This window comes from Myotis myotis, unplaced genomic scaffold (assembly GCF_014108235.1).
Source record: "Myotis myotis isolate mMyoMyo1 unplaced genomic scaffold, mMyoMyo1.p scaffold_m19_p_6, whole genome shotgun sequence".
Lineage (NCBI taxonomy): Eukaryota > Metazoa > Chordata > Mammalia > Chiroptera > Vespertilionidae > Myotis > Myotis myotis.
Window position 1 is genome coordinate 58130128 of NW_023416368.1, and position 27766 is coordinate 58157893.

A 27766-nucleotide genomic window follows, 5' to 3' on the forward strand; every position below is an offset into this window, starting at 1 on the left:
AGATTATTGGATAGGGCCTCATCTAATCATATAAGCCCTTTAAAAGGCAGTAGTACAAAAGGAAGTCAGGGAGATGGAAGCACAGGAGGATTCAATGGGTCCTTCCTTTCTGCTTGAAGATGGAGGGCCCCCAAGGAGGACTGTGGGTCACCTTAAGGAGCTGAGAGATGCCCCCAGCTGACAATCAGCAAGGAAAGTCTCACCCAGAGATTAATTATCATCATACTATAATGCATACAGTAAAATCTTAATTCAAATATGCCACTGATTTTTAACTTTAAATAACTCAGATATGAAATGTACAACCCTATATAATAAAAGGGTAATATGCAAATTGACAGAACAGTGGAATGACCAGTGCCTATGATGCACACTGACCACCAGGGGGCAGACGCTCAACTCGGGAGCTGCCCCCTGGTGATCAGTGGGCTCCCACAGGGGGAGCGCCGCTTGGCCCAAAGCCCTGGCTGGCAAGCGCAGCGGTGGTGGCGGGAGCCTCTCCTGCCTCCATGGCAGTGCTAAGGAACTCAGACTCACGGCTGTCAGTCGGACATCCCCTGAGGGCTCCTGGACTGCGAGAGGGGCAGGCTGGGCTGAGGGACCCCCTCCCCCCCGCCAGTGCATGAATGTCGTGCACTGGGCCTCTAGTTTATAATAAGAAGAAACCAATATGGGACATGTGTGTGTACCGTCCTGTTATGCCTTGCACAAAGCTCATTAACTTGTTTCACTTCAGTCTTTGGTTCCTATTCATGGCTTGATGAATATAAAATGTCCACACCCAAAAATAAGAAGATGGCATATGGATATTTAAATTTTTAACATACTAATATATGGATAGTTCTCATCTACCCTTTTTTGTTCCCCACCCAACCCTTCACCTGAAATAATGAGTTTAATTTTCGTAACCTTGTGTGCATCCTAGTCTGATGGTGCAAGGTTGCATTCCAGACAGTTCTGGGGTTTCTGTGCAGGAAGAAGACCCTGCACAAATATTCTTCCTGGGGTCTCCCCTCTGCTCCACGCATCGTCACTCTCCTCACTCCTACCCGGGAGCTAGTTAGTGCTCAGTCTGTGCAAAATAACTTTTAAATAGTATCCTAAGCAGAATAGAGAAAGGTGGATATGCTGAAAGGAATGATGAAATTCATTCTAAAATCATGTATGAATTCTCTTGGGGGGAGCGACGAGGTACCCCGGGATCTGTGTAGTGCACTTATCCTCAACCACGGACAGACTAGACGCGGCTCTGCCTCCATTCCCAGATATCTCCTCCCTCCTATTCCTGTCCTACCACCCTCGAGAATCTCTTTGAATCTGTGATTTAAAACAGGCTTCCACTGACATCCTCCCTGGACCGGGGAATGCTAGGCCGCAGTTGTCAGGGTAACAGCGTTGGGAAAGGGAGAACCAGCTCTCCGGAGTTTCCACGGAAACCACTCCCAGCAGAGGCAGGTGCGCGGGCTCCGCGGCGCAGGGACTAGCCCTGCGGCAGGCAGGGCCCCAGAGGCCGCGGGCGTGGCCGGCCGGCTGCTGTGCGCTCCGCATCCCCGGCATGCACTGTATGTTTTTAGAAAGCACTTTCACTTGCAAAACAGACCACTAATTCCTTCCGGCTTGATAAAATCCAGCCACTCTCTAGGAGCTGTGCGCACTTTGGAGATGGTCCAGGTGGCGGAAGATCTGCCAGCGAGCCCCCCAGACAGTAAGGTTCTGTTGGCCGGAGTCCGCAGAGGCGGGGGCGTTGGTGGGCGAGGGGAGCAGTTCCCTGAGCTGCCGCGCTCTGCTTAGTGCCCGGGCATCGCCCTGCCCGCAGTCCAGCAGAGGCAGGACTAAGGTCCGCGGCGCTCCTTTAAGGCCAGCAAATCCCCTTTACAGTTGAGACGCAGGTTCGGGAGGTTAACGGGAAGCGCACTCGCCTCTGGTCTCGTAAATACCGCTGGGAAGAGGATCAGGTGGCGCTCCTCGCGGACAGGAAGCATCTGGGGTTCCTGGAGAATTCCTAGGTCAAGGCTGGCATTTGAACCGTGCCTGGTCGGTCCCGGCACAGTCACTGCAGCGGCGGCAGCGCTGGGGCCGAGGTAGGGTGCCTGCAGTTGAACGTGGGGGGACCTTAGCCCCCCGATTGTGTCATCTTTGTGTCTCTTTATGGGGAGGAGGGGCTGTCTGTCTGACACAGTTATCAAACCTGGCAGCTGCGCGGGCGCCCGGGGAGCGTTTGGGGTGAGCTTGCAGGAGAGGCGTGCGCTCACGGCCTGCTGCTCCCTGCCCGGCTCACAGCTCTCTCTTGCTATTCACCTGGCGCGGGAGTGCGCGCACTTCCAGGACACAATTGGAAACGTGAGTAGCCGCGGCTCCGCGCTGCCGGCCGGCGGCTGGGCTCCTGGGGCGTCGGGCCAGCCGGGTGGCGGGGATGCAAAGGCGGCGCGAGGAGAGGCCGGGGCGCGGGGGTGGGGATCTGGCAGCGGGTGACCTTGCCACGCGCGTCGCCGAGCCTAGAGGTGGCACCCGCTGGCGCGACCTGGAGGGGACAACTCTGCAGGACGGGATTTGAGCGCCCGTCTCCAGCGCATGACTGGGGCTCGCGTCCTGTGTTTCAGGGACGGATGCACAAAGAATCTTGGGCCTAGGCAGCCCGTGTGGCTCTGCCCGGCCCCAGCCCCTCGGGTCCTTTTTGAGAAAGGGGAGAAGCTGCATTTTATGGCTGGGTTGGAACAATGAGGTTAGGCCTTGTTTTCCCGCCCGCCCAGGGGGACCTTTGTGTGCAGTGGCCAGTCCTGCAGGGACCTGGGCGTGGCTGCGGGAGCGCCACGCGCCTCGCCTCCGTGCTCCTTTGGGATCTCAGAGCCTTTGGGATTTAGAGTCTGGAGCTCACGCCTTCCTTTCCCCTCATCACATATTGTGTTCTAACGGGGCAGACATTTTTATGGAGACCCGACATAGAAAGGACCTCAATGCTCTCCTTTCTACCCAAAGCATGAGGGTGTGGTTTTTCCCTCCGGATTGCTACAGGAGATCTTGAAGTTTAATGTTGTTTTTATATTTTATTTCTGGACTAGATTTTCAGAGCTCGCATCATGTAAGGGTCTCTCCAGGGTTTATGTATTTGTGAAAAAAGCTTGGCTTTTCCCTAGGGGTTCCAAGGAGCCTTTAACAGGGACGGTTGGCTCCAGAATGTCTTGTGCAGTGTTTCGTGTGCATTTCCATGTCCATCTGGTGCGGCCCGAGTGTGTGATATGGAGACAGTCTGTGCTCCTGCCAGATCTAAAGCCTGACTCCTGCCTTCTCTGAGGCTCACCTTCACTAAGGGGCGGCCAGAGCCGGGACTCAGATGAAATTGGGCTTGTGAGCCATCAACTATGGGTCAACTGTTTAAGCTTTACAGGCCTCAGTTTTGTAATCTGTAAAGTGGGTATAGCAAAGCGATCTCTTATAGAGATGGGCTAAGATTTGTGCTAGTCTTCCAATTCCATCTTCCACTAAACAGCTTTTCTGTTATAACCTGACAGTTGAGAATTGGCTTGATGAGTGCTAAGTAGGAAAGAGAAAAAAATGCAAAATGGGAAAACCTTAAATAACAACCCCCAGAAAAAATTATCAAATTAGCTTAGAAATTGCCCCCAAACTGGCTAACCTATTGGTTGCAAATTGATTCATAAGTTAAAGAACTTGCCCAGTTGGCGTGGCTCAGTGGTTGAGCATTGACCTATGAACCAGAAGGTGATAGTTCGATTCCGGATCAGGGCACATGCCAGGGTTGTGGGCTCGATCCCCAGTGGGGGGACATGCAGGGGACAGCAGAGCAATGATTCTTTCTCATCATTGATGTTTCTCATCAATGATTCTTTTTCTCACGCTCCCTTCCTCTCTGAAATCAATAAAAAAAAATTTTAAAAAAGAACTAAAACTATTATGACTATGCATATAACCCTATTGATTTTACATATCAGTTATGGCCCTGGGGAAAGGTTGATGTCCCTCTAACGAAAAATTAGGCTTGATATTTGTGCTTTAATTTTGCCCCAAATCTTGGTTTTCCATCCTGGAGTGTGGTTTTTGGGGTTTTTGCAAATGAGTTCCTTGTTAACTAAAACTAGATAATGATAAGGCTAAAAAAAAAAAAAAAGAAAGAAAGAAAGAAAAAGAAAGCATTGTGAAAAAAATTTATGTGATTCTGAGATATTAAGTATAACATGATAGAACCAGAAATAAATACCTCTACTGGATTCTACTCTAATAAACTAATGGGTGGAGTATTGTTTCTAATTTTGTCCATTGTACTTTAAAAAGAAAGTGGAGAAACTGAAGGAGGGGATCAGAATGGAGGGCCCAAAATAACTTAATGAAACAGAAAGAAGAGAAGCTAAAAAAAAAAAAAGACACCCTGAGACTGTGTGATGTGCTGAGAAGAATGGAATAGGAGAAAACCAGAATTTTGATAGGATATAATAAAAAATTTCAAAGATGGTGAAAGAGTGACATGAGCCACGGAGGAGCTTTGTGAAGAGAATAATTTATCGTCTGTCCTTCATGGTCTAGCGGCTAGAGCAGGGGTGGGCAAACTTTTTGAAATGAATAAAACTAAAAAAAAAAAGACCGTACCCTTTTGTGTAATGATGTTTACTTTGAATTTATATTAGTTCACACAAACACTCCATCCATGCTTTTGTTCCGGCCCTCCGGTCCAGTTTAAGAACCCATTGTGGCCCTCGAGTCAAAAAGTTTGCCCACCCCTGGGCTAGACCATGGTGTATGTATTTGTGAAAAAAGCTTGGCTCTAGCCTTAGCCATTCCTAAACTTAACATTAGAATCACCTGAGAACTATAAAACCCTTCTGAGTCCTGGGTCTCCTCCCAGGCCCAGATTCTGACTCACCTGGTCTGAGCACAGGTGTGGATATTTTGTCAGAGCTCCCTAGGTGAAACACTAGGTAGAGAAACACTGGTCTCACCTGAGAGGCAAAGTCTGAGGCTGCAGAGGTCAGCAGGGAGCAGGCAACAAAGAGGGCCCAGGGCTGATGGGGAGTTACCTGCAGAGGGCAGCTGTGATCCACACCTGGATGTCAGCCAACTTTATCAGATCTGCTTTATCAAGGTTAGCAATTAATTAGGAGTAAAACATTTTAAAGTATACTAGAGGCCTGGTGCACAAAATTTGTGCATGGGGGAGGGTGTCCCTCAGCCTAGCCTGCACCCTCTCCAATCTGGGACCCCTTGAGGAATGTTCCACCAGGATCGGGCCTAAATGGGCAGTTGGACATCCCTTTCATAATCCAGGACTGCTGACTCCCAACCGCTCTCCTGCCTGTCTGCCTGCCTGCCTGATTGCCCCTAACCACTCTCCTGCCAGCCTGGTCATCCCCAACTGCCCTCCCCTGCTGGCCTGGGCACCCACAACTGCCCTCCCCTGCAGGCCTGGTTACCCACAACTGCCCTCCCCTGCCAGCCCAGTCACCCCTAACTACCCTCCCCTGCAGGAGTGGTCACCCCTAACTACCCTCCCCTGCTGGCCTGGTCACCCACAACTGCTCTCCACTGCCAGCCATCTTGTGTCCACATGGGGGCGGCCATCTTGTGTGTTGGAGTGATGGTCAATTCACATATTATCTCTTTATTATATAGGATTGTGTAATCCTAATCTGGGCGGCTCAGTTAGTTGAAGCATCATCCCATATCCCATATACTGAAAGGTCACCAGATTGATTCCCAGTCAGGGCACATACCCAGGTTGTGGGTTCCATCCTCAACTGATCAATGTTTCTCTCTCTGCCTCTCCCCTTCCTCTCTCTAAAAATCAATGGAATAGATAGATAGATAGATATAGATATAGATATAGATATAGATATAGATATAGATATAGATATAGATATAGATACTCTGTATATATAGTGCTTGTCAAACAAAACACACCTGTGGAAGGTGGCCCACAGGACTGGACTTTTCCTTCTCTGTCAGGGAGGAGCAGGGCTGAGCGACCGCTTCTTCCTGGGCCATTGAGTTCTGTGTTTGTTGTTGTTTAATGCTTTCTGTGTAACTTAAATATTCTTTCACCTCCTTCTTTCTGAAGGCTCAGTCTTTCTGGCTGAGTGTGTACCCTTTGATAGCTCTCTCTGGATTATTTGAATGAGAAAAATTCTCTAGTTCCCTAACCTTCCCCTGCAAGTTAAGGAGGGTGACCACTAGAGATTGGGATAGAAACCATGGACCCCCGAGGTAGGAGGTGACCACGCCTGCCCTCTCCCCCATAGGGAGCACTCCGCGCTCTCTCTGCTGGTGTGCTAGAGAAGGGTGAATGGGGCCTGCGAGGCTTGATCCTTCGATGGAACGATGGAACACCTGGGCACTGCCCTGGAGCTCCCTTCTGGTGCCTCGTGAGTTGGGGAAGAGGGGACCACGGATTGTCCATGCAGGCAAGCAGCACCAATGCTGAAGCATGATTTCAAAAGTTCCCAGTTCCCATATCTTTTAATCTTCCTCTAGTCTTCCCTAAGCTCCATGAGCAAAGAGGAGGCATTCAACACCACTTTCCATGGTTAAGAACTTGTTTGCTAGACGTAGAAAAATTCAGGAGACCTAAAACTGTGATGGCTGGGTCCTCCCTGCCTCTCCTCTGGGTTAGGGCTGCTGTTGTTTTGTTTGGATGTTGGAGACAGGCCCAGTAACAGGAAGACAAAGCACCTGCTTCTTTCTGGCTGCTAATCCCACTGTAGAGCTAAGACCAGGGTGGCACCTCCCTCCTTCCTGGTGATGAGGCATGGAGAGCCTTGCAGGCTGCCCCAGAGACCCGTGCAGGCCCGGTGGCAGGACTCACTCAGAGATGAGCACTTACCCCAGGGTGCTGACCAGAGGTCAGCTTTGTCCAAAGCAGCTCTGTTAAGCAGGGTGGCACTGTGCATCGCTGCAATCAGCATCCCACAGCACTGCCCACTTTCACTTCCCATGGGCTCGGGGGAAGCGATCAGAGCCAGTGACTACACAGATGCCAGGCTCCCCTCTACTGTGATGGAAACGCTCCCAGCACCATGGCTATGTGCCTTCTATCCTTTTGCCAGCCCCTCAGTTCTCCAAGTTGAAAAAGCAGCATCTGTGATCCAAACATGTTACTATCGATGAGACAGGAAGGAGAGTTTGAAGTTAGAATGTAGAAACAGTCCAGGGGTTAGGAAACAGAGATTCAGGTATTTGGCTGGAAATGTGTTTCTTGGAGAGGTAAACACCACCCCAGCCTGAATATGAAGCTGCCAAGGCCTTAGGCTGCAGCAAAGACCCTCCACCCTGGCATAATCTTCTCCTTTTTGAATCCTCACCTGAGGATATTTTTTCCATTGATTTTCAGACAGAGTGGAAGGGAGGGTGGGGCAGGGGAGAGAGAGAAACATCAACACGAGAGAGACACATCGATTGGTTACCTCCCGCATGCTCCCCTCCCAGGGGAGGGGATCAAACCTGCAACTGAGGTACATGCCCTTACTGGGGAATTGAACCCGAGACCCTCCAGCCCATGGGCTGACACTCTAACCACTGAGTCAAACCAGCCAGGGCCACCCTGGCATAATCTTTTCTCTCCTAATGACTGCATGGAAACAGTGGTAGATTATTTTACTGAAATCCTAGATGAATACACTCTATCTCATCAGACTGTGCCACCAGCTGGGGGCCGGCTTTGGAGGACCAGGATGGAAGGTGGGTGCTTCAAGGCCTGAGGGTCTGACTCACTTCAGACAACTCTACAGGCTGTGGCCCTGGAATGGCTTTATGCATGACTCCTCCTACTCCATCCTCCAGGCAGTGATGGGACCAACATACATACAGAGTGTCCTTTGGAATCAGCCTTACCTGATGTTTGTCTTTCTTCCTGCCATAGTCCAGGCTGGTTGTTAAGTATGTCAAGTTCCTTGCCCCAGTGCCTGGAACATCAAGTTCTCCCCATTTCTGGCTTCATAATGACAGGTTGCCTGTGGAGAGTCCTGGTTAATGGGCTGTCTACCAGGGTTTACACAAACAACTTGTGTTTTTCCTGAAGGTATTATGCCCAGTTGCCTCACCATTCTAGAATCTTCCCTTTGGCTCTTTCTGGCAAATTTACTCTTAAGAGAACTCTAGTTAAGTGTATCCAGGGACAGAGAGAGAAGGCAAAACTTCAATCCATTCTTTTGAACTTCTTCATGGTGGTGGAAGCAAAAGTAAGAGGAAATCTGATACTGTTGTCTAAAATGCAGCTGTATACTCATGACTATTCAATCCATCTCTGTCCTGCATAATCAAAGATTCTTGTTATATGAGATTAATAAGAATATTAGTAAAGCGTGAACACAGCAATTCCATTGGAAATTTTCTTTTATTTTAAAGTAGATTGTTCTCATCATCAAACCAAACAGAAATTATCCTTCTAATGAATAGTTAGATACAGTTGGCAACAAAAATGCAGGACGTTTTAAATTAAATCTATTAAATAATTACTGTTTCTCCCACTGAGCATAAAGAAGAAAGCGTATGATCATTTAAAAAAGACCAGCTCATGCCCTACTGGTGTGGCTCAGTGGTTGAGCGTTGACCTATGAAGTAGGAGATCACAGTTCGGTTCTCTCTCATCATTGATGTTTCTATCTCTCTCTCCCTCTCCCTTCCTCTCTGAAGTCAATAAAAAATATATTTAAGACAAATAAAATAAAATAAGACCAGCTCTTGCCATTGTGGTTAGAAGAAAGCTTTACACACACAGAGAAACTAAGATTATAATAAAGGAAGTGTTAGGTGGAGGGCTGGACTGACTGATCCAAAGCTGAAATAAGTGGCACATGGTCTGTTCTATGTCCAGGCTGGGAGGGGGACACTGGTGTTTGCGGTGTAATCGGGGCCCCCCATGGCGGCTCCAGGCTTTGAGGAATGGTCTAGAACTGGAAAGGTAAGCAGAGAAGGTGGAGGCATTTTTCAACTAAACAGCTTAAGCAGTGGCTCAAAGAGCATGGATTTGGCAACTCACTTTGGTGGTTAATGGGGAGAAAGAAGACAGGCCTTCTTCCTGGAGTCAGCAGACTGGGATTTGTATCCTAAAGGTGTGTGAGCAAATGCTTAACACGCAGAGTCTGTTTCCTCATCTGTCAGTGGGGGCAACCATTGCATTATTTTAAGGAATATAGAGAATGGATGTAGAGGACCCAGCATGGTTCATGGCACACAGGTGATTAAACCTGGGATGAACATTGTTAGCCAGACAAAGACCTAAGATGAGACTCTACCCAACTTCAAGATCAGAATGAGGACGTAGAACTTGCTCCCAAGACAATATGGAATCTTAGGAAATGAAGGCTTTCTTGTACCACTTGTACAAAAAGCGCACTGAATTTTTACACATTCCTGTGTGACCATTTGAACCTCTGCTTGGATTTTTTTTCTTCTTTTTTTTTTTGCGGGGGGGGGGAAGAGGGGGAGCTCGGAGTGTTGCAATGTAATTCAAACTTTAACACTTGAACAAGTTAATCAGAATTTAAATCCACTCCTCAAATTCTATTAGACGACTGGCTCCCAAGATGGTTTGTCCATAAACTGTGTGGTCCATGGTCAGCACCACACTGCCTCCAGCCTTTCCGGACAACTGATAGTAGCTGTGAGTCTAGTGATGTAATAAGCCGTGACAGCCCGTTACTTCTGTGACAGATGAACTTTGTGAAAATTCAGAACTCAAAAATTTTTATTAATGTTAGTATGCGATCACCTAATTTCCACTAGTATATTCCTCTCTTGAACATGTTCCAACAACCCTTTATTTTTTGTTATTTTAAGTGAAAACTACAACTTTATTATGCTTTGGTTTGGCAATGAGTACTATGTTTCCGTTGTTATATTTCGATGTTAAAACTTTCTAGAACAGTTTAGTGCAATTTTTAGAATATGAGTCAGTTGCGATCTTCACGCTGTGGTTTTGACACATCTTTTTTATGACCCTTTTGCGTGAACATTTTCTCCCCTCTCTCCTCTTCCCTCCTTTCCTAATTTCTTTGTTGAACGTAATCACTGAGATGAGTAAGCTGTGTTATCTGACACTCCCCCTTGCCAAGGTTCCAGGAATAAGCATTTCTGAGATAAGCCAGTAAAACTCACTGAGCTCATTAGCTTCTCCAACGGTAAACAAAGCAGTTTTATATTTGGATTTTTAGAGGATGGCTGTTTTCCAGGCTTTATTTTTTAAGGGTATAGGGAGATTTGGAGGCTAGCTCTCTGCCTCACAAACAATAAGACCTTCCATCTTCTGTTCTTTCATTCACATTTATGTTTGGAAGGAGGGAGAGGGGGACCAGGCACGATCCTCTTGCCAATGTGAATTAACTCGTTACTGGCCAGATGCTTGAGCCATCTATTTATGGCCCATTCTCTAGTATTCTGAGTAACAAAGATTTTGTTGTACTTGGAACTAAACTAGGTCCTTTGTTCTAAAAGCTCAATCCGGAATTTTGAAATGACGACTGTACTCTTTCCTTTATACAGAAAGATTTTGCAGGCACATGTTTATAACCAACCCCTGCTGCTTTTACTAGCGCAGAGATGGATCAGAGATCCGCCAGCACTCCATGTTAAAAAGCGGCCTCCGACGATTGCCCACGTGTCCCATGTGGCAGGCACTGTCCTCGGCACTGTGCCGGCATGATCCCATTCAGCCCTAACAGGGAGCCTGTGACAAGGTATTGTTGACCTCCTTTTTAGAGGTATGAAAACCAGAGCTCAGAGAGGTTGACTAAATCTCCCAAGGTCACCCTCGACTAAGAATATGGCACAGGAGTTGACTCCGACCTGCCTGACTTCAAAGCCATTGCTCTTTCCAGGATATTCTCCACATTACATTGTGCACAGCAGGATCCCTTGGAATATTCTGTCCCCAGTTTGAGTTTCATTAGAGTTCCCTCATTAGTGAGTGGTTTATGCTCAAAGAAGCCTCACAGACAAGGCCGTATGCTTGTAAGTTTTCTTTGTATCATCTACAGGTAGTTCTCACAAGCCAACCACTAGAAGGCAGGTCAAACAAATTTCCTAGATGACTGAATAGTGGGTGGTATTCCAAGGTGGTAAAGCCCCACACAAAAGGGTAGGTAAATAGGGTTGCTCCAGGGACCACAAGCCAATAAAGGCACCGTGTCCTCTACAGATGACATTATTAGGGAGTGGAAATTTGTAGTATTTCCCTGGAACCTTCCACCCACTGGGGAAAAAGCAACAACAGATAAAGCAAGACTGGAAAAACCATGTGCTTAAGTAAACTTGGTCAGGCTTTGACCTGAATAAGCCCAATGAAGCCTCAAACTCCCTAATGAAATGCATACGCACATTCTCTCTCTGTGGGGCCCACCTGCTCTCAGGAGGAACTATTTGCTGTTTGCATAATTGCCAAACCCCTAAATCCTTCAGGGTATGGACTGTAGTTTTAACTCTTTATCCTGGCACTTAGTTTATTGCTTGGCATATAGCCTGCATTAAAAAATGTTAGTGTGAATAAATGTATTAGTCAATGTTCTCCAGAGAAACAGGACCAATGAGATATTTGTTTGTTTGTTTGTTTATTGTAAAGAATTGGCTCACACGATTATGGAGGTTGGCAACAATCTCACCAGCCTCTCATATATCCTTCCTGAGATTTCCTTGATATATCTATACTACTACTTATTAATCAATTTAGGTATTATCTGTTGACTCTCAGTCACAGTAGATGAGATTTTAGCTTCCTCATCTACACTCAATTTTCTCTCTTTCCTTCCCTGCAACTTATATCACAAGTCTTGGCTAAATCATTATATAAGTTATTAAAACCACATAAATATTGTCAATGCTGAGCCAAATAGTTTGTTACAATTATGGTTCCTTTTATAGACTACATTGTGCTTTACCTAGAGAACAATAAGTTCATTTTTTGCATTAGGTTTTCTAGAGGACTATTGTATTGTTTTTCAAATGCTGCAGCAGATATGTCCCATGATAACTGATCTTTTTTATTTTTTTTCATGGGCTTGGTACCACTCCAATTTGGACTGTTTTTCCTCACCTTTACTGTGCTTTTGTTTTGAGACTTGTTTCTGTCATTCCCACTCTCCTGTTTTAGGTTTATATTCTCTTTTCTTGGACCTCAAAGTCTTTTATTTTTTCCTTTCTTGACTTGATTCTGTTTTTCTGAAATATATCTCCACTGGTTTCTTTTTTATTTTTTTAATTAAATCTTTATTGTTCAGATTATTACATTTGTTCCTCTTTTTTCCCCCCCATAACTCCCCTCCTCCCAGTTCCCGCCCCACCCTCCGCCCTTACTCCCCACTCACTGTCCTCATCCATAGGTGCACGATTTTTGTCCAGTCTCTTCCCGCATCTCCCACACCCCTTTCCCCCCCAAGAATAGTCAGTCCATTCCCTTTCTATGTCCCTGATTCTATTATAATCACCAGTTCATTCTGTTCATCAGATTATTTATTCACTTGATTCTTAGATTCACTTGTTGATAGATGCATATTTGTTGTTCATAATTTGTATCTTTACCTTTTTCTTCCTCTTCCTCTTCTTAAAGGATACCTTTCAGCATTTCATATAGTCCTGGTTTGGTGGTGATGAACTCCTTTAGCTTTTCCTTATCTGTGAAGCTCTTTATCTGACCTTCAATTCTGAATGATAGCTTTGCTGGATAAAGTAATCTTGGTTGTAGGTTCTTGGTATTCATCACTTTGAATATTTCTTGCCACTCCCTTCTGGCCTGCAAAGTTTCTGTTGAGAAATCAGCTGACAGTCGTATGGGTATTCCCTTGTAGGTAACTGAGTTTCTTTCTCTTGCTGTTTTTAAGATTCTCTCTTTGTCTTTTGCTCTTGGTATTTTAATTATGATGTGTCTTGGTGTGGTCCTCTTTGGATTCCTTTTGTTTGGGGTTCTCCGCGCTTCTTGGACCTGTAAGTCCATTTCTTTCACCAGGTGGGGGAAGTTTTCTGTCATTATTTCTTCAAATAGGTTTTCAATATCTTGCTCTCTCTCATCTTCTGGCACCCCTATAATTCTGATGTTGGTATGCTTGAAGCTGTCCCAGAGGCTCCTTACACTATCCTCGCATTTTTGGATTCTTTTTTCATTTTGCTTTTCTGGTTGGGTGTTTTTTGCTTCCTCGCATTTCAAATCATTGACTTGATTCTTGAGCTCCTCTGGTCTGCTGTCGGGAGTCTGTATAATATTCTTATTTCAGTCCGTGTATGCTTAATTTCTAGTTGGTTCCCCAACATAACATCGAGGGTCTCATTAGTTTTCTTGTAGATCTCATTAAGTTTATCGGCGGCTTCTAAACAGTTCTTGAGAGACCTTAAAAGTGTGGTTCTGAACTCTATATCTTCCATTGACAATTTTGTCCTGTTTCTTTGTCTCCGCATTTTGTTATGCTTCCTTGGTGCACCCCCTAGTGGTCTTTGTGCGCAGTCTTGTAGTTAAGCCTTGATTGTTGTAGCTAATACCAGGGAGGGTTTGACCTCCAGGCCAAGTGGCTGTCTCCACTGGTTTCTTAAGAAAGAGTACATACAAGGTAATTTTTGAGTCTTTGGATATATGCAATGTCTTTATTCTGCCTACATCATAGTTTGGCTGAGTATAGAAGCCCCAGGTGAAAATCAATTTTTCTCAGAATTTTGAAGGCTGCTGCACTGCCCTCTAGTCTCTACTATTGCCAGTCTCTACTTGGTCATCCCCTCTGTCCATTTCCTTCCATGTCAACTGTTTTTGTCTTCCTATGTATCCTGATTTGCTATGAGTTGATTATTGTTGTTTTCATGAACAATTTTGATCATTTGGCCTTTTTAACATGGAAACTCATGCCTTTGGTTTCTGAGAAGATGCCTCTATTTTCATTTTATTAATTTCTCCCCTTTTATTTTCCTCTGTCTTTTTCTTCTGGAACTCCAGTTAGTTAAACATTACACCACTTAAATTGATTTTCTAATGTTATTATCTTTTCTGCTATTGAGATCTTTTGTTCTAAAGTTTTTAATTTCTAAGGTGTCATCCCCATTCTTTTATTTTTTTTTTAATATCCTGTCATTTCATGGATTCAATATCTTTTTTTTTCCTCTGAAGATAGTGGATTTTTAAAAACCTTTCTTCTGTTCCCTGTATTGTTTCTATGGCCTCTTAGTTTCTTGTTGGTTTGTTTCAGACTTTCTCTTTTTCAAATGTTTGGTGACCTTGACAGTCCACACATACTTACAAGTGAGCTCTAAACCTTGATTGCAGTTTTTATGTGATTAGTGGGGTTTGGCAGTTGGTAGATGTCCTTGAAGAATGAGCTGGCAGTGAGCCGGGTGTTTCTCGGGGAGACCTCAGAAATCGGTGTTGAGAAGATTTTTCTTTAGTGGGAACATTTAGTTTCTTCTAAGACTAAGAAGTCTCCTAAGAATACTTCTGCTTTGGGTGATAAAATTGGTTTCTACCATTCCAGGAGCATGAAAGGAAACAGGATCTAAATTGCCTACATTCAATGTACAGGATAATGTATGCAGACTTCACCTTAGCCTCCAGCTTTCAGTCTGGTGTGCTTCTGCCCCGCAGGAGTCTGTCTGGTGACCTCAGATTGAATGTCTCCTCTTCAGTAGAGGCTATTAGTATTTTTAACTTTTTATCTAGTCACAGAGCCGGGTGTGTGTGGTAAAATCAGCTACATGGTAATAGCAAGAATTTGGACTCTGCAGCCAGACTGTTTGGGTTCAAATCTTTTTTCAAAAAATATATTTTTATTGATTTCAGAGAAGATGGGAGAGATAGAAACATCAATGAAGAGAGAGAATCATTGATTGGCTGCCTCCTGCATGCTCCCTATTGGGGATCAAGTCCAAAACCTGGCATGTGCCCTGACCAGGAATGAAATCGTGACCTCCTGGTTCATAGGTCAACTCTCAACCACTGAGCCACACCAACCGGGCAAGGGTTCAAATCTTGGCTCCACTAGGTACTGAGTTATCTGACCTCAGTCAAGTTCCCTAAGCCCTGCAGTTGGTGACTCCATGCTAAGGTGAACAGTAAATGCCCAGTGAGGAAAAGAGAACATTTGGCTTTTTATTTCTGTTTAACCTGGGCTATTTTGTATTTTTAAAGTGCTTTCTTTTATAACACACAACCAAAACTATGAAAGCACAAAAGAATACAACTTCACACATGATCTTTCTCCAAAGATGGTATGGTGTTTCCCATTGAAGTAATCCATTGTTCTCAGATTTTGACAATAAGAAGAAGGGGGAGGAATCTCTAAACAAATAGGCCATTGAAAATATGTACCATGACCTAAGGATGATGCAATGGCACATCGCAATGTGGAAAGAAGTCCTGAATGAAAATTTTGTTACAAAAGGATTAAAGCTATGCAAAGAACGAGAAAGAACAATGTTTGTGTAGAAGTGCTATTCAGTTTTTATATTTGACTTTATCCTTGAAGTCTTTATTTGTTTTCAGTTCACTGCCATGCTTAGAATTAGCATGGATATTTCTCAGCTCTTGAATTCCCTTTGCCTCTGGGATAAGTAAAAGATTGTGGGGTGCAGAGAACCCATCATCTTTCACAGTGGGAACGGAATAGGAGAAGGAACTGCCTGGAGAAAAGTGCAGGAGAGGAGGGGTGCAGACACACTGTGCTCAAACCTTCACAAACAACACAATTTAGGGAAAAGGAGAAGGCCCGAGGTTCTGTCCCCGAAGGGGCCCAGGTTTGCCAGGGCTGTAGAAAGTGGTTCTAAAACCTTCCACCCAGAATTTCTCTCCTGCAGATTTTCTAGCTCAGAAGCAGAGAAAATGACAAAATATGCAAGCGTTTGAATAATACAGAGTATACCAGTAAAAACATACTTTCCAAGGCTCATTTGCCAATTTCCTTCTCATTTACTTAAATTCTTGATTTATCTATCGTGATTTTTTTTAAAAAACAGGGGAAAATATAACCAGCTACACATATGTAAGAAAACATTTTAAATAGGAAACATTGGCAAAGGTATATGTACAAGGATGGCTTTTTTTCTTTTTGCATTTGTTTATAATATTACTTTACCTGCATTAGGGGATTGATTAAATAAAGCAAGCTACATCCATAAACAGCATACTTTGCAACCACAGACCCCAAAATGGGCTTATAGAACTAAATATTTCCATAAGGAGAGTTATCCATGATGTGTTATTGGTAGGAAGGTAAAATAAATTACAAATTACCACACATTATGTTGTTTTAATAAACAGTTAATACTATGTTTGTTAAGAAAACCATCTGGCATAATGCTAAGTTGTTAAGCAATCATTTTTGCATGGTAGGTAATAAATGATAATTGAGTTTCCATAAACAGTGTTCATTGCTTTTGAAACTAGAAAAAAATGCATATAGCTCTAATGTGTCTGAAAGCAGGCAGTGGAAAGCATGGAGTTAGAAGAAAATGATCTTAATAATACACATATTGGATAAACATGATTGATTGAGATTAAAACTGTAGATACACTGTCTTTGAAATACCTCAAAATGTTAACTTTCTATTTTCTCAAATGAAACCAATTGAATAGGCTTAAAAAAGTAAAATCTTTCTTAAATTAGAAAGTATAGTAACAAATAGTGGTTGATTTAATTGCATTGTTTAGAAGTCTTTAAAATACATTCTCAAAGGGTTAATGGTTTTTCAGCTCTAATCTAGCACTTATTTAAAATTTCTTAAAAGATATTCATTTGATGTAAATTGTGTAGTAGTGGAGGGACTTGTTCTGTTCAAGAAATCAATCGATACTGAAGAGCAGAGAGACTGGGATTTATGACACAGCAGGGGTCAATATATCAGGCAGTTTCTAAAGCTTCATCTCCCTCTAGAAACAGATGTGCACTGTGTGACTGGCTATTCATGGAAGCATCAGTAGCACCTGCAGCTGGGATGAGGATGGCACATTTCAGTCCACTGCATAGTAAAATACATGCTGAAGTGAATGGCCTGCTGATGGGGGCTAGCAGTGCTAGCCTCTTAATCAAAGAAGGAGGAAAGAGAGGAGGAGGAGGAGAGGTGGGAGGAGGAGGAGGCAAAACAAGACAAGGTATAATCAAGTCTGGTGATAAAGTAACTTTCATTTCAAGTAAAACATTCAAATTAATCTACATTAATACATTAGTCACCATCCCTATTACCACCATTTAGGAGAAACAAGAGTATATAGACAGCCCACAATTTACAATGATTTGACTTAATGATTTTTCGACTTTCTGATGGTACACAAGCGATATGCATTCAGTAGAAAACATACTCTGAATTTTGACCCTTTCCCAGCTAATGATATGTGATACAATACTCTTTCACAATGCTGGACAGCAGCAGCGAGCCTCAGCACCCAGTCAGCCTCTTAATCACCAGAGTAAACACCTGATACTCTACCATGTACTGTGTTTCCAGCGTTTTAGGATATTGGGTTCTGAGCACAGTGAAGGTTGGCTAGGCTAAGCTGGGATGTTTGGTAGGTAAGGTGTAGGAAATTCATTTTTGACTTACTATAGTTTCAAATTATGATGGGTTTGTAAGGACGTAAGTCAAGGAGCATATGTACAATTTTAAAATCCATCAATAGGATTGCCTGGTATGTATTCCTTGAGCACTAGAAATGGCATGTTTAACTCAACCCCAACTTGGTGGAGGAGCAGAGTGGGCGAGAGGGGGCTAGTGATGGGGGAGTTGGTTGCAAAACATTTACTGTAAAGCTGCTTTTCTGTTTACCCTCCAATCCTGCCACAACAATCACCAAACACAAGTTAGTAAGCACCAAACGTCTGCTTTTTAAATGTTGAGCACAGTTGCCCGCATGCTAAATTGTAGGCAAGCTCTGGAGCTTTTATTGCTCTTGGGACATTTGATGGGGATGAAGGTGGGCCTGGAAAACCCATGCAGAGGCCCTGTATGTGATGTACAGATTGAGCCCTACACAAGGAGCCCAGCCCGGAGCGAAACCAGCGTCCCTCTGCTCACCAAGCCCTTCACCCCTGTTCAGAGCCATGCAGCCCAAGGACTGCCTCTTTCTAATATTACAAGGGGCGACTGCTGGGCCGCTCCTAACCAGAAAATGATGTTAGCTATTATCATTGACTCGTCAATAGCCTAGGAAGGTACTAGGCTGGGCCTATTATTATCTTACTTAACACTCACAACCAGCTCACAAAGGGAGGACTACCGTTAGCTGGCTCCCCCAGGATCGCCTGGTTAGTAAAGGGTGTAGCCAGCTTTCGAACCGAGGCTGTACAGTATCTGGGAAGGGTCAGAGTTTTCCATGCCCACGTAGTCAAATACAAACCACTGAAGATATTTATGTGAGACATAGTTGATATTTGATCACGTCTTATGTAGCCCTGGACCCCTCACATTCCTGCCACAATGCCCTTAACATGGTGGAGTCTCGATAAATATGCATTGAATTAAATAATGCGAAAAAGATGGTACATTCTAGTTCAGGGGCTGGAGATTGTGGTTTTAGTAACTTTTAAAAGTATTTTTCTTTTGGAAGATTTCAAGGTTACACAAAAGTAGAAAACAATAGCTTCTAATGGCCCTCCATAGCCCACCCAATATGATCAGTTATTAACAATTCTGCCAACCTTGCCCCTTCCTTCCTGTTTTGCTATGTTTTGTTTTTTCCTATTATATTTGATGTGCCCTTTCCCTCTAAATACTTTAGTTGGATAACTAACGTATAAGGACTTAAAAAACCCCAGAAACATTAACAATAATTTTTTAATATTAGGAACACCCAGTTCATATTCAAATTGATTGTCTCAAAAGTATCTTTTTTATAGTTAATTTGTGGAATCAGAATAGAGATTATGTGCACATTGCACTTTGTATGTCTCATGTATTTTTTTCTCCTAGAGTCTCACTCCCCTCCCCCCACCCCATTTTTTAAATAACATTGATCTTTTCTTTGGAGCGGGGGAGGGGGCGGGACTGGGGCATTTTTCCACTACCGTGGTTTATAACTGACTCTGGAAGCACCTCCTGGAGGGAGTGTGATGCCCAGTTTTCAGAGCTCCACTCCTGATGTCCTCTGGAAGGCTGTCTGTATTGATAGGCTTCTGGGTTGCATCATAATCGTTCCTTCAGTGCACAAATGCGCACGCAACGCCTGCTATGTGCCCGCCCTGTGTCCAATGCAGGAGACACAGAGGCTTGCGTCTTGCTGTAAAAACACACACAGATAAGATGGAAATAAACTCTCAAGGACGAATGAATCATGTCTCCTTAGTCACCTTGATCAAATGCATTCAAGATAGTGACTGTATCTGGACAAAACTTCAACGACCCTTCAATGCCTGGTTACGGTCAGGAGGCTTCAGTGACCCGCCTTCTCACCTCTTTGTCAAGTGCCTGTGCAGTTTTTCCAGTGTATTGATTCCATCAGGCAGTCATTAGAAATGATGGGCCCGGTGGAGAGCTCTCCACTCCCCGTGGCTGTGTAGGTGAGAATTTCTAACACTGCAAGACCAATGGCCTCCCTGCGGCTGCACCGAGAGGAATTCCGGAGGCAGGATTGGGACTAATAGGAAAGGGGGTTGGAGTTATGGGAGATCTAGGAAAGCGCTAGGAAGCTGTTGCATGCAGGGGCCTTGAATTGAGCTTGACTGCAGGAGAACTGGTGACATTTGAAGAGTGAAAGGTAGAGGTGGCAATAAGCTAGATATGCAAACAATATTTCTTCTTAAAAACATTTTTATTGATTGATTTGAGAGAGGGAGAGGGAGAAATATTGACTTGTAGTTCCCCTTATTTATGCCCTCATTGTTTAATGCTTACATATGCTCTCGTCAGGGACGGCACCTACAACCTTGGTGTGTGAGGACGATGCTCTAACCAGCTGAGCTACCTGACCAGGGCCCAATAGTTCTGCTTTTTAATTTGGACTTTTTTTTTTTTCTTTCCTTTTTTTAAAGAAATACTTCCTTTAAAATGGTCATCTGAAACATGACACCAGAGTGTTTTTTAGGGTCATTTAGAAAATCAATACCTTTTTTGCGGTGGTATCACAGAAAGGCCGGGCGCCAGTGGCTGTGGGCGGAAACCCCAGGATGTCCGCAGGCCTGCAGCACTCCCACGGGGACCTGGATGCAGGTGGCCAGCTGCTCTGGGTTTAGGATGCCTGTTTAGGAGGAGGACAACCTTTCATAGTCAGACTTGTATTGCCAGGTCTATAACGGTTAACAGGGCAAGCATCGGAAACCAACCAAATGCTCAGAATCCTAAATGGAGTTTTATTTAAGCGGGTGAGGAGATGAAGACAGGTATTTTCACTTTTCATTTGAAACCTGCAGAGAATAAAGTAGATTTGCTTCCGCTTCAGAGAGCTAACTGATAACACTGTGACCTTGTCTCTATGAAGGGAACTAAGCAAGAGGAATACTTTGTCTTCAGAAAATTAACAACCCCATTAACTCCATGCTTTCTAGGTATGTTTTTAATAATTTTGCTCAATAGAAATGTCAGGTTTTCTTTTGCCAAGCTCATGGCACATTTCACATGCTGTCTCATTAATTTTTATCACGCCCCTGGGATGTAGGTATTGTTATTCTCTTCAGGAAAATGAAGGCTCTCGGCAGCGACAGCGGCAGCCTCAGGTCATGCAGCTGCAGCGAATTGGAACCTGGCCAGAAGCAGAGGCAAGAGCTTCCGGGTCCCAAGTCTTAGCTGTCAGAGCACTCAGCCTTTGAAGGGCAAGTTTTCAGTTTTGTAATCTTACTCAGAAATATAAAAGACAAAAAGGCCCTTGAGGAAAATACTAACCACTCCTGCTAGCTCCTCTAGGCATTCCACAGAGCAATTCATTTATTCGTTCATTCATTCATTTATTCATTCAGTACCCAGTTGTGCCAAAGCAAGTTGTCCTGCTCTCAAAGAGATGTGCCTACACACTTGTCTCAGGTGTCACGTGGAACCCTCTGGGGTGTAAAAAGTGACAGGGCTGAGGAGGAGGACCTCAGGAGAATGGGCATTTATAATGGTAGTAATAATAACAAGAGCTAACTCTCGCATAATGAGCCTTGCACTGTTCTCAGTTCTAGCTTGCACATTCTTACAGCAACTCTTTGAGGTGAGTAACATTATTAAACCCATTTTACAGAGGAGGAATCAAAGTGGGTTAGTGACTTGCCTAGGTTTCACAGACTGGGTGGGATCCCATCCAGGCAGTTGGCATTAACCACTAAGCTGTACTGCCTCTCTAGAAAGACTATAAAAAGCAGGTGAGGGAAAGGAGATGGCTCTGGAGGCCCTTTGGGAATCTTATCACAAGTGTCAGGCTAGGGGAGCGAACAAAAGGCAGGGACCAGATTCTGAGCAGAAAGAGGACTTGCTGCCATCCTCGCTCCAGCAGATGACCCCAAACAAAGACCTTCCAAACTGTGAGAGGCCTGTGGCCCCATCCCCTGTCACCTTCCAAAACTGAAGGCAGCTCTGGCTTTCAACCTTCCCTCATCTGCTGATAAGATGTCTGGCGTGTAGGGCCAGGATGCAGAAGGAGGGAGTGGCAGTGATGAGTCCCTGGCAACCTTCCCCTGTTGTTAGAACTCAACCCCAGCATCCCTGTACACCAGCACTGGAGGATAACACTCACTAGCCTCATAGGGATTAAGTGGGAGAGTCAGGGTAAAGCAGGCAGGACTGCTCAATAATGCAGCAATAAAACCTTACATTAGCCCTGGCTGGTTTGGCTCAGTGGATAGAGTGTCAGCCTGTGGACTGAAGGGTCCTGGGTTCAATTCCAGTCAAGGGAACATGCGAAGGTTGCAGGCTCAATCCCCAAGTGGGGATGTGCAGGAGGCAGCCAATCAATGATTCTCTCTCATCATTGATGTTTCTATCTCTCTCTCCCTCTCCCTTCCTCTCTGAAATCAATAAAAATATATTTAAAAGTAAATAAATAAATAAATAAAACCTTACATTACTGTCGAGCAAAATTATTAAAAATATACAGAGAAAACATGGAGTTAGTGGGGCTGTTAATTTTCTGAAGACAAAGTATTCCTCTTGCTCAGTTCACTTCATCCAGACAAGGTTGCAGAGTTATCAGTTGGCCTCTGATAGGGAAAGGCATGATGAGCTTCCAGAACAGAATGGGTGAACCGAGGGTCTTTTACCTTGGACAGGGACTCTAGCTCGTATGAGAGAGGATGTTCAGTAGTGTGCTAGCGCTGCCCTAACAAAATACCACAACCTGGGTGGCTTACACACAGCACTTCTTGTCCCACAGCTCTGGCAGCTGGGAGTCTGAGAGCAGGTGCCAGCATGGGCAGGCTCTGGAGAGGGCTCTCCTCCTGGCTTACAGAAGGCCACCTACTCACTGCGTCCTCACGTGGCATTTCTTGGGGTGTGTCATGTTTAGAGAGAGGGAGAGAGCTCTCTGTTGTTTCCTTTTATAAGGACACTAATCCTATCAGAGCAGGGCCTCACCCTTATGACCTTATTTAACCTTAATTACTTTCTTAAAGGCCCAATCTCCAAATACAGCCACATTCAGGGCTAGGACTTCAGCAAATGAATTGGGGCTGGGTGGGGGGTGGGGGGAATATAAATACTCAGTCCATAGCAGGGAGGGCTAGAGTAGCTTCAGCGACAAGAAGTCCTCCAGGCACTTTGAGGAGAACCACATTCCCCACCCCCCCCCCCCCCCCCCCCCACCCCCGCTGCCTCCTGGGTGGGCTTTTGAACCCAGCTGTAAGGGTGTATGGGCTCAGTATTGCTCACTGTGATTGGCCTTTCGGTGAAACTCCATTGTGGCTGTCACAGCGGAGGAGGGGTAGGAGGTGCTTCTGGCATTTAGAAGGGAAGAGGCCAGGGACACCGATACACGTCCTACAATCACAGCCCCCTCGACAAAGACTTTTCCGGCCCAACACATCAGTAGCGCCCAGGCTGAGAATCCCGGTGACGGCCTGGGAGAGTCTGGTCTGAGGGGTGAGAACTGGGTCACCTCCGCTCCTAGGGACACCATTTACTCACCGATGACGTAATGACTTCTTGGGTTACATTGCCTCCGACAGCCTGCGAGTCAGTGAAGCTGACTAAACTGGAGATTAAAGGAGAGATGTGAATGTCTTCAGAATGTCACGCGTTCAAAAAAAGCGAAAGGAATACGGAGGGGTTAAAAAAGACTTATTAGGAAATAATGCTACACCTCAGGTGAACCTTTAAAAACCTGCACCATTTCATCCTCATAAAACCTGTAAAGGAGCGGGAAGGGCCTGGTTCTCAGGCTTGGTCGCCGAGGAAGGAATTCTCGTTGGGACTCGAGGGACAGCCCTGGGCAGAGTCTCCTCCTCGGGTTACACAGAACCTAGGGTGCCAGCCGGCTGCCACGGAGGCTGCCTTTCCAGCACTGCGCCGCGGCCAAGTCCCCGAAAGGCGCGCTCAGCTCTCCCACGTCTGGGCCATTCTTCCACATCCCCGGCCCAGGCCGAGTCAGAGCCACACCCTGTCTGCTACAGGTCTCTCTTCATATCACAAAGAGTCTCCTCTTCTAGACCTTAAGAAATGACCGGAAGGGAAAGGATGAGGGAAAGACAAGCTTTGCCTACCCGGGGAAGTTGGCTTAAGGAGAACGCAAATTGTCAGTCACCCAAATAGATTGATGACATCACATTTATTGGTACGTTTCAGAAAAAGCAAATGATTCTAATAAAATCGCTTAACCACAAGCTGTCTTTTGTATTGTAAAAAAAAGAAGGAAAAAAAAAGAAAAAATCCAGTATCAAAAATTCAAAGCATGCTTGTAAAGCATGCTGTTTATAAAGAGAAAATTCAATATGATGATAGCTGTAATTAAGGATCTATTACCATGTCAAAATAAGATAAATGTTAATTTCAGAATATTGGAGCAATGTTTGCATGGGAGTATCAGAATTTATTTATAGGTATTTATAGTCATAAATTACATATATGTAATTAGAATGCAAAAACAAAATGCTTTCTGTATCAATGTAAACAAAGAACCTAAAGGTAAAAAAAACAGTGGATGGTCTACACTTATGATCAAAAGCGAGATAAGTGCAACGTGAAAATTCTACTGAGCCGTTTGGGATCCAGGGCAGTGACTGGTGACATGAATCCCATCATACACCTTGAGGCTTTCTTTGGATCTTTTTTATTAATTGATTGATTGATTGATTAAGGTATTACCTATGTGTCCTTTTCCCTTTGTCAGAGGGTGAGTACCCAATGCGTAGGGTCGGTTGGGAGGGTAAAATGAGTTAATACAAGTAAATGCTCTTGGAACAGTGCCTGGCAGAGAGCAGAGGCAGCATATTATTACCCTTATTGTTCAGTTCTGCTCCAACTCCTGAAGGGGTGGCTTAGCTTGTTGCTTCCTCAAAATTAAAGGTGCATTCTCTTCCATCATTTGGGTTATCCGTAAAACATTGCATTACTCTTGGATCTAGAATGACCCTTTCTTATGGGTCCTGGACTTCATTCTAAACTAGGTTTTCAGCAAATTCACTCTTGGGCTTCACCAGCTAATTGAAAACCTTTGTGGTGTTGAAGATTGTCATGTTTTATTTAGTTCAATGGGCTGGGTGATGGGGAAATAAGCCTAAAGCCATTGCTTGCCCACCATATAAGGCAATTTGCTGCTCTTTTCCATGGCTACACCCTAACTTTAGGCATAGTTTACAAATGTGGGCCATCGATCATATGGGACTGCCTAAAAGACAATAAGAGGCTTGTGAACATCTACCATGATGGAAAGATAAAAGTACATTCATGTCGACGTGTGGTTAGCAGTTTTCTTCACAGCTCAACTTCATGTGAAACCTGACTTTGAGTCTTACCATTACTGTCTATTTTAGAGAATTACAAAGAAATCATACAGAAAAATAAATGTAAGACATCGACATAATTAGTTATAACTTGCCTCATCTATAATGAATAAATGCATGAGGATGATGAAAGTTTAATGGAATGTGTTTAGAACTTTCCATCTCCTTAACAGGTTATGGGCTGATCTAAGAGTGGATGATTTTTATCCATATTTACAATGCATTGAGGAACAGCTAAGCAGAACAAAATCAAGCCTTTTCATGGGTCAAAGTGGGCAAAGGGGGAGACATCTATAATAGTGTCAACAATAAACATAAATAAAGTTAAAAACTAATGGTGAAATAAAGATGTTTATATATATATATATATATATATATATATATTGCCTTGTCAAAGTCAGGAAAAATTGTAGCTTTCATTCCACCTATCGAAACAGTTCTTCAATGCCACTGATGGTTAAATCTTCAGCTTCTCTTTATTAAGCCGTGTTGCCTATACATCCCTTTTATTCCCTTAAAAGAAAAAAAAGTAAAGGATTAAAAAAAATAAATGATTTAGGCTTAGAAATTTGTAATGTCTAGAATCATCTGAGAAGACTTAAGGGGTCTGACCATTCATCCATATATTATTCAAAGGGACTCTGTTGTGACTTCAACCAATTCAATTGACCACATGATCTCTTAATATGAGAATCTAATACTATGTGTTTATCACTTTTTTTAAAATGTGAATAGACAATTTAATATTTTCCTTTCAATACAGTGTTTTGGGTGTTGGCAATCATGGGTTTGATAGGAAGTACACTGTGGGATGTTGAGCTAAGTCAGTCCATTGTTGCTTCAGCTCTTTAGAAGGGTTGGATATAGCTCTGCTGATGGGTAATTGAAGCCTCAGGTTGCCAGGGTGGATGACTAAGAGGTGGCCATTTCGGATCAAGGGTAAAGTTTTAATTGGATGATGAGCATTCTCAAAGGGAAAATAGCAATTTTCTGAATTGCATAATCTAGTGTTTTGAAATTTAGAAAGTAATGATGTCATCTCCCCATCTTTTAAAAGAATATACATCTCCCTCTGTAATTATTTTGTGTATTATTTTTAATAGCAGCTGTGCGCCAGTGCCTACGGAGAGGAGGGTAGGAAAGAAAGAGGCCTCGGGGATGTGTGGAACAGCTTTCTCAGAGAGTTTCATCAGTCTTACACAGGTGTGCTTTCCTGAATTCCTGGCAAAGTCTATTTTCTATGTTTCCAAAGCTGCCTCCTACTCCTTGTTCTCAGCTCATTTCCTATTCCAACTTTCCAAGAGGTTTGCCTATGTTAAAATGAACTGAATTCAAATATAGTCCTTTTCAGATTATAATTTGTGAATCTCTTTCTTTATTGGTTTTTAAACAAAACATAGGATTAAAGAAATAGAAACTCACTTAGAATGTCCAATATTCTGTAGATCATTACACTCAGAGTTTATAGAGAGCAGAAATTACATCTCCTGGTACTCTGGAGAGGGAGAGAAACTGAGTTTACTTAGTGAAAGGTTGATCTGGGATTGGTTTCTTAATTTTTTGTGTATGGCATCGTGGAAAGAACCCTGGACTAGGAGTTAAGAGACTTGAACCCCACTCCTGGTTCTGCTACTGTCTTCTGCATATATATAAAAGCCTAAGCGACCAGCCTGCTGGCCAGCAGCTATGATGCTCACTGACCACCAGGGGGCAGGCTCTCAATGCAGGAGCTGCTGAGCTGCAGTCACTTGGCAGCAGCGGTTCTTGGGTGATGCAACTGGAACCAGAGAGGAGGGAGCCTGATTCTGGGGTGCATCACCCAAGAACCTCCCTCTTGAAATCCAGGACCCCTCAGGGGATGTCAGAGAGCTGGTTTCAGCCCATTCCCTGCAGGCCAAGCTGAGGGACCTCAGTGGTGCATGAATCCGTGCACCAGGCCTCTAGTCTTACTATATATCTCTGAGCATGTCACTTAATTTTTTTTGCAAGATATCAAATTTCCCATCAGAAAAATGAAAGTATCTGTTCAGATTACTTAGAAAACTCCCTCATTTTCTAAAGTTCTATGGCTGTCTTCTGAAAATGAAACTGAGTAAAAGTTTAACAGTTCATGATGGTCTTTTCCTGGTTCGTTTCCTCATCCCACTAGAAAGAGAGCCACACTGCTCTTTTTGACATCTAAGATGCTTCTTAATACATTTATTTATTTTTCCTTTTGCATTGGGAAACGTATTTTCCCCAGTGCGTTCAGTTCTCCACATGCCTTTGCTCAGGGAGTAGCATAGTGGAATAGAAAGACCTTGGCTTCATTGCCCACAGGCTGGGTGACTCAGGGAAGTTCATCTCTCTGGTCCTCAGTTTCTGTATCTATAAAATGGGAATAATGATTCCTACCATTACCACTCCAAGTGGTTTTGAATAGTAAATGTGATCAAGCATGAGATGACCTAGTGTGTAGCAGCCAGTTACCAAACATTAACTCTCTCCCCCTGCTTGTCACTTTCCTTTCTCCATTAGATGGTCCTGTTCTTTCGCCCCTTTGATAGAAGATGGGGTACAAGTGGGTCCCAAGGTATCTGGCACTTAATAGATGTTGAACAATGCATAAATACTGTGTGAATGAATGAATTGAATAAATCTTTTTTTTTTAATCTTCAGTAAACACATGGGGTAACCTTGCGAGAAGGCTCCTGTTTAACCCAGCAAGTATTGCAGCTTAAAAAAAAAACACACACACCATAAAATTAACCATTTTAAAGTGAACAATTCAATAGCATATAACATTCTGAATGTTATACAATCACCACCTCTATCTAGTTCTAAAATAAAGCCCTGCATTCATTAAGCAGTTTCTCCCATCTGTCCCCCTCCCTCCAGTCCATGGCAACCATCAGTCTGCATTCTGTCTCTACAGATTTCTCTATTCCGGATATTTCATATAAATGGAATAATATAACATGTGA

The 27766-nt window shown here is 43.9% G+C and overlaps 1 protein-coding gene across 1 annotated transcript in view; it reads left to right on the top strand.

Moving 5' to 3' along the window:
* The first annotated feature begins 1823 nt into the window (after positions 1 to 1823).
* The window catches only part of TRIM2 (tripartite motif containing 2), a 124859-nt gene continuing 98916 nt past the window's right edge, over positions 1824 to 27766 (top strand). Inside the window, exon 1 of the mRNA XM_036311812.1 lies at positions 1824 to 2340. Within this exon, the coding sequence (XP_036167705.1) occupies positions 2149 to 2340 (192 nt within the window). The 5' untranslated portion in view covers positions 1824 to 2148. The remainder of the gene's footprint in view (positions 2341 to 27766) is intronic.